General features: G+C 35.8%; 1 protein-coding gene across 1 annotated transcript in view; it reads right to left on the bottom strand.

Annotated features, from left to right (window-relative positions):
* Positions 1-7740, bottom strand: part of LOC117343028 (hemicentin-1-like) — an 83914-nt gene extending 76174 nt beyond the window's left edge. The window contains exons 1-2 of the mRNA XM_033905356.1: positions 7183-7740; positions 3446-3675 (exon numbers count right to left, since the gene is read on the bottom strand). Coding sequence (XP_033761247.1) covers positions 3446-3675; positions 7183-7450 — 498 coding nt within the window. The 5' untranslated portion in view covers positions 7451-7740. The remainder of the gene's footprint in view (positions 1-3445; positions 3676-7182) is intronic.
* Positions 7741-8190: the final 450 nt, after the last annotated feature.

Genomic DNA, 8190 nt, shown 5'->3' on the forward strand with positions numbered 1-8190 from the left:
AAAATCCAAGATGGCGGTCTGTCGGCCATATTGTTTTCCAATTGATCTCAAAATGCAATTAGCATAACGAGGCACCAAGGGGAACCTCCATATGAAATTTGAGAAAGATCCCTTCAGTACTTTCTCAAAAATAGCGATAACAAACTTCAATTGTAAAAATTCAAGATGGCTGCCTGTCGGCCATGTTGTTTTCCGATTGGTCTCAAAACGCAATATGCATAACTAGGCACCAAGGGAAACCTACATATGAAATTTGAGAAAGATCCCTTCAGTACTTTCTGAGAAATAGCGATAACAAGAATTGTTTACGGACGGAGGGACGGAGGGATGGAGGGACGGACCACGGACGCAGGGCGATTTGAATAGCCCACCATCTGATGATGGTGGGCTAAAAAGATAAACAAAATACACAATTGGGAATGGATAGTACCTAAATTACATACAAAAAAAAGTCACCTTGAAGGTCACACAGGAAGGTCGCTTTGAAGTAAAAGTATGATATCTTTTTCAAGTAAATGTGATCATAAAGGCATGATGAGCACAAGAAAAGATACAGTGAATGTCTTTTATTAGTTTGTTTTTATTTCATCTGTTTCACCAATGTTCAAAATGTATACACCAATTTCAAAATAGAGCATGTAATACACCTTTTTGCAGGTGGTGTACCAATTTGTTGATATATGTCTTAAACACGTCTTGAACAGTATGCTAGTTACACCATCAGTCAACCTAATTTTTTTTAAGAAGTGTCATAGAGTGTCAATGCTCGATGTATAATGCCAATCAATCTATGTAAAAGTGAAACAAAAGAAAGATCTGGAAATTCCCTTACACCTTGGTTAAACTAGCATACTGAATATTGCTGAAACTATGCATGCCCCCTATACCGGCCCCTGCCAAAAATATTAAGAGACTATGACCCAAAACACTGAAACTCGAACTTGTCCGAGATATTATAGTTCTTTTATCATTGTGAGAATTTGATCAAACTCCTCCAAGAAATGAAGCTGCTTTAGCATTGACAATATTTGGCATTATGTACATACACACAAGACGCAGTACGGAGAGGGACCAAAGTTACACTAATTAATATCAGAAATGTAAAACAGACTGTAACTTTCAGATTTTTGTATCATCAATTTTGTTTTTTTAATATAACTGTCAAGGCCTTGAATGGCTGTTGACAATACTGTGCCAATTACAAAACATCTATATAGATGATGTAGCATAGTGATGTCTTTTGTAAATTCTAGACACTTGACTGTGAAGAGAAGAGGCAACACATAGCTACAACATAATAGCATCAGCCCAAATCAGTCAGAAATCTTAGTCTTAATCTATGTTCCTGCAGCTGTAATACAATACTTTCTTTCGCATGTGGGTTAATGTTGCATTTATAATTAAAAAGAACAAAAAACGTCATGTTTTAATATAAATTCAATATTTAATGATTTCCCGGTTAGTTCTGTTTGTTTTCTTGATCGGATTTTAATGTTAGGTGTCCAACGTCTTTATCGGGATGTTTTCGTCGTTCCTCGTGTTCTCGCGTGGTCACGTGACCGGCACGAAGGACTACATTAACACTTGGTCGGTAAATATGGCCAGAGCACCCGACCAACGTATTTTGTCGTACAAACAAATATGATACACTTATTCATCGTGCTAAGAAACCGAGAAAAAGTGCTGTACATTCTTCTATTTATTCAAGTATGGTTACATAAAGGCGTTATAAACTGGTGTTAATTGAAGAAGTGCCGATTAATTGACTACTTTTTAAGTAATTTTGACGATGTTTGTCATTTTCGTAAGAATGTACAGCACTTTTCGTTGTTCTCATACAATTACCTTCACGCTCTTACCTGTTTCATAAGTATTGATTTAGGGTAGTCGGGTGCTCTAGGACGATTCATAGAGCAAGTGTTAATGTTCATTCTCCAATATTGGAACTCTTCAGTGTTTTAAGTATCGAAATCGGCATATAGAAACGAACAAACGTTAATAAACGAATGCAATGGATCGTAATTAATTCAATTAATTATTTACAGATGATTTCCAAAGACATAAGGTATAGTTAGAGGTTTTCGGCTGTACACATGCAAGTTTGTAAATTCGTCACTATGATAAAACCACCGTCCTCGTCGTTGCCATGACAGCCGATCGAAGCTGCGATCACGAATGCACTGACAAAGTGAAAGTTGAAGTATTTTTCGCAACATGCCGTTTAAACTTAAAATTACATTCACAACTCATATTGATTGGGGTTGTTTAATCATACCTGATCAATTGAATTATCAGAAAACTAACAAAAACACTAAAAAACACAGAATGAAGCCTTCGTGTCAGGCAGTTCAGACACAACGCGGGATCTGTAAACACTGTGACGTCATTGGAATGTACAAGTTGCAACAATGTACAACAATGTATATTTTACATGAATACACTAATGAGCAACAAAACGGGACGCAACATTAACCCACATGCGTTGGTAGATCTTTGCACATTATTTCTAATTTCACAAGTGTGTCAATGTCTCTTCCATCATTGCATTACTGAAGTAGAGCAGCTATTTCTGTCTTAATTATTCGTTTGTACTAGCTACACTGACCTTTAGACATGTGTGTAGGTGACCTTGAGAACTCATCAGCTCTGAAGGGAAAGATTTCAAGCCTCATTTAACCTTAATTGAGCTTAGACAGCCAACCAAACTTAACAAGTCAAATACAACCTTGTAGAAGAAAGGCACTTCACAGAATTCCTCAGATTCCCTCAGAACTTAGGTATACACATCTAAGATACAATGCTATTAAGTTTTATAGGACTTTTTTGTGTGTTGAATATGTCAGAGCTATCAAATTCAGAGTTGTGATAACATTGCACAAATCATAATCATATGTTGATTATGGCTGCAGCAACATGTCAAAGGCTAAGCCACTCAATTTTTAGACATATTGTGAAACATAGGTTGCAGTAAGTAACCTATTATTCATTCAGAAGTGAAAATACACAAGATCAATCCACATCTCCAGTTTGATGATTGACTGTATACAGTTCCTACAAATCACATATTACAACAGAAAAAGAATTATATATGCAAAATCTAATTTAGTATTACAGGCATTCAGACAGGAAAGGAATATGTTACAGTGACCTGATTTTGAAGTTCAATGATGATCTGACCAAAACTTCAACCTCTCAAATTTTAACCAAAGAAGGAAAAGTTCCAAATATTAAAGAAATTTGAAATAACTAATTATTCCTATGTTTGATGAGCAGATCATGATCAGTAACTGACAGGGTGAACATGATACCTTCTGGCCACTTTAAGAGTGGCAGAATAAAAGTAGGTTTGGAAGATACTTTCTCAATTTTAAAACTTCTGTCAAACAGTTTCAGGTACTACCATAGTCACACAAGTTTTTTGAATGGAGATAAATATATAACCTACCTGAGATTGTTTTTCTTGTATCTGTGCCAGTACAATGTCAGTAAGATTGAAGTCACGTGCCCGAGCATCTGTGAAAACATAGATGAAGGAGTTTGGAAGGGACACATCCAGCGCCTCGCTGATGGCAGTGATGGACATCTCAGGACAGTCCCCACCTCCTTGGACATACAAGTCTTTGAGAGTTTCTTTGAAATACTCTGGATTTGTGGTGACCAGTACTGGGCCAACCTCTGAAAAACAATAAAGGAAGGACATTTGTTTTAGTCTCGCCCATTAAAATTTATCAAAATTTGTGAATTCCACAGTTATTGGGATCATATAAGGGTCAACATAAAATAAACGGACTAAAAAATTCTGATATAAATAATGTCTATTATTGCTATTGTATGTAACTGTTTTTTAAATCAACCATTTTTTGGAACAAGCTTTTTGACAACGAAATTTCTAGAATAACAGCGTTTTCTAATTTTTGTAAAATAGGAAACCAGTATTATTTACACACTGTTATTCTTAAGGCACATGCCTCATTTACCAAAGACAAAAAAATGTTGTCCATAAGTCTTCTAACAGTACATGTAGTAATAAAATGTTGAATATGGTCTCTGTCACTCAGCTACAGAGCATGTTTCTTTGGTTCAGTTGAAAGATTATATATAATTATCACACCCTGACAGACTTATTTTGGATTCCTGTAGTGGCACTCTGCAGGAGTATGTTTTTCTCTGCTCTTTTACAACGACAACAGGTATAACACACTGGTCTCAGACCATTAATAATTTCAGACTCAGCAAGATACCCTGTCAGTACTTTTATTTATTTCATCTATACCTGTTACTCTACTTATAATAATTTAGTAAGTAATGTCCATGATTAATAGTACTCAACATGTTTAAGATAAACACGTCTGTCTCAGCTGTTAGTAATACATATCCCAGTCTAACAGTGTCTGTCATTGTAATCTATAAATATGTTACCAGTATGATTAACAGATTAGTGAAAAAGGAAGATATCAATCTTAGTTGTCACTTTAGGTGATATGTTTTAAACCCGAAAAGCCCCATGGGCCTTTATATACCCAAACCATCAAACTGCCATCCCAAACTGATAACTCTAACCAAGTTTGAATTATTTCCAATTCAACAAATAATGCTCAAAATGTGATTTTTTTATATACCGGTACATGTACACTATAATAATGTATACCCCCTCCCCAGGAGGAAACGTGTGACCCTAGGGTTGTGAAATTTACGATTTTGATAAAGCACCTACCGTATACATGTATATAGCTAAGACTTTCAACCAACAAAGACATTTTGATTAATATTTGGGTCTTGAGAACATTTTTGATATTTCAGTCCATTTAACACTTTCTGCCTCGACCCTCAGGCTCATGTGGGTTGGGAATGGGGACCATATATAACTCAAAATGTTGGTTGACTTTTGGCCACAGGTTTCTGCAAAATTTCATTGAAATTGGTCCAGGTGTTTCTGTGACATCAAGAATTTTGTAAGACTTTAATTGTTTTTAAATAAATTAGACATTTGTATATTGATTAAAACATCTGCAAGCTTTATATTTTAAGGGTACCCCATTCCTATCTGAGAAACTTTTTTTTTCTTTGAGTTTTTTTTTTTTTTTTAAGCTGTACAGTATATCCTTGTAAACCTCCCATATCTGTGCTAGCTGCTCTACTCTGACATCTAATTCAGTATACAACCGAACCAAGAGCCAAAGCTCTGCACAAACTTGTATCATCTTCATTATGTATTCTCAATTTAGTTTAATAAAACAAAAATATTGAGAATATGTGTTATGTTCATCCAAGTTTTCGGCATATCATATGTGCCAGTGCATAAATTTACATGTATAACTATATAGCATTTTCAGGCCTGATTACAAGGAACAAGAAAGAGATGATGAAAGAGTTCCAATGTCTGAAGTAGTGTTTTACAACTGTATCACCTCAGCATGACTTAACACAATCCACATCTGATACAACTTAAAGAGATGTATCCTGTAGCAGATCCTAAAATTTGGGGCTCAACATGCATGTGTGCTGTTCTGAAATTTACACTTTCACATCACAGTGATTTTCCAAGTCTGGTTTTGTCATGTATAGAGATTAAAACCACAGGATAGCATCTGAATGGTTGGTGCAGATTTTTAATTACAAGCTAGCCTGGTTAAGTATGTTTTCCCCCATTTTGCATGTTGTTTTTAATTTAATATTACCAGTGATTGACATTTGAATTTGTCATCTTGAGCTGGAGGGTACATGTGATACCATCTCATGATCTGTAATTTAAGTTCTTTTAAAGTTAAACTTAACAGAAAGTAATCAGGACTAATAGATATATATAGGTATTACACTATTTCTATTCTACACAATTAAAGTGACCTTCACATTTAAGCCCATATATTATTCAAACTTTTGCAATTACATTGCATAAATGATACTGACCTATAATAAAGGCCATGCTTGAGGCCATTAGATTTGGTCTGTGGGCAAGTAACTTTCTACCTCTCCCATTTAAAATTGGACCAGTGTTTCAAATTAGGGTCAGTATTTTGAGAACAAACTTGCCAGACAGAACTGCAATGCTGAAATTTTATGTATCTACCTGTATGTTATTTTGCCCACATTATAACTTTTCCAGTGTACATATAAACAAGATTCTACTAGCACCTTTGTCTGCCTCTATACCTATCAAACAAGCCTTGGTTACAAGGTAATATCATAGAAGCAAGGTTACAAATGTTTTCCCATCCAGTATTCAGTTATATTGGTATAGTACTGCTCTTCACTGTTTCCAATTGATGACCCCCAGGAAGAGGGTTTTTACAGGCATTAGCCTATACTGCCAAATACCCAGTGGATTTGTGAATTCAATAAAATCTTTGTGAAATGTTATGGTCCACCACCTTGTACTATGTCCCCAGGGTGGTGTATGTTTAACAATGGAGCTGATCCAAGCAGCATGTTGGCTGTGCATATATGGATCTCATCGAGTCTTAACGAATTGCATGCAAGGTAAGAGTAAGTTGTTATAGGATGGGGAAATAAACAATATCTATATCATGTCCCAATGACCATGTCCCCAGGGGTGGGAATAGACTCAGCTAGGAGAATCCTAGTAGCATGTGTACAGGGACCAAATACATGTATGCCCAAGCAAAATTTGGCCACAATCCATTCAGTAATTTTTAGTTGTATAAAGAAATATTTGACAATGGACACCATGTCACAGCTTAAAAACTCATTAATTTTTTGGTTCAGGTGTGTAAAAATTCTGTTTAGAAATTCAATTTTAGTAACCATGACCATGACCTTTGACCTACAATCACACCAACATTCCAAGCTTAAACTGCCCAATGCATGTCAAAGGCAACATACACTGCACATATTAAGTTCCATCCAAATCTGTAAAGAAATGAAGTCTTTGTATGTGGTAACAAGGAATATAGGGAAACTCCAAAAATATTCCAAAGTTTGTCCATTGCAATACCAGAGAATTTTCATTGAAGTCTGCAGAGAAACATATATGATATCACAATTTAATATATATGCTTGTGTAAAATAAACAGTTGCTACATTTCAAAATACCTGGTAGTTATTGTGTCTACCGTTAGATTTTACAATTTATTTCTTGTTCATATGATAGTAAAATACAAAATCATAAGAGGTTATTTAGGCTTTAGATTATTTTTTTGCAGGGAATATTAAAATCACACTTACGTGGGTCGTGAAATGGTACAAGGACATAGTCGTACAAGGGTTTTTCTCTTCGCTTCTGGGTCTCTTTAAGGATGTTTTCAGCACCAACAATAACTTGTACCAGGTCATCGTACATGGACCCTGTGATATCAAAGACAAACGCTAGTGAGGCTGCACCATTAGGCACCTGTCCTCTTGTCACTGGCTGTGAATTCACATCGTGTACAGAGATGATGGACAGAATGGCGAGTAAAGAAATCCAACACTTACAACATTTTAACACACTCATTTTGACACAAAGAAATCACAGAAATGCTCACTGGAATATTTACGACACGGTTTTCTGTATAAGAGTTTTTTTCTCCTTGCTTGCAATTTAAAAAGATCATTAGCAGTTTATGAATGAAGACAGATACAATCTGTTGATATTATCAGTTCCGTGACATTTCGACAGAAGAACTTCCACTTTTTCTAAGTTCACATTGTATACCAAAGAAACAAGAAATATTCCCACGTATTGACAAGTTTTTTCATGTAGATTTTTCAAGAAGAGCTTTCATAAAACACAACAAGGAAAGTCCTGTTATCTTCTCACAAAACCTTTCACAGGCAGGTCAGGATATGACCTCTCCTGCAGATGTGAGAATCTCCAAACTTTCTTTCCTTTTTATAGTAATATTCCAAACAAAGAGGTAAAGTGTGGAGAAGTGTGAGTCACAAACTGTAGGCCTGTGTGCCCATAGCGATCTAGTATAGACACTGGGCTGCAGTGCTTCTCCCGGTCTAACCTCTACAACTGTGGGAGTATGGGACTCTCCGCACAAACTTTTTCATCTAATTTGCCGTAATACTCACAATTGATACACCCCGATGTTAACATATGTTTACATACTTAAGCCTTAAAACCTATCTGGTACAGGACAAGATTGCAGCAGGGGAATCATCTTAAATTTACAGCATCAAATGTCCCACTACAGATAAGGATGCTGAATGAAGTACCCCCTATCTCAAAACCAGCAGGAAACTCTA

The sequence above is a fragment of the Pecten maximus genome, chromosome 2 (assembly GCF_902652985.1).
Source record: "Pecten maximus chromosome 2, xPecMax1.1, whole genome shotgun sequence".
Lineage (NCBI taxonomy): Eukaryota > Metazoa > Mollusca > Bivalvia > Pectinida > Pectinidae > Pecten > Pecten maximus.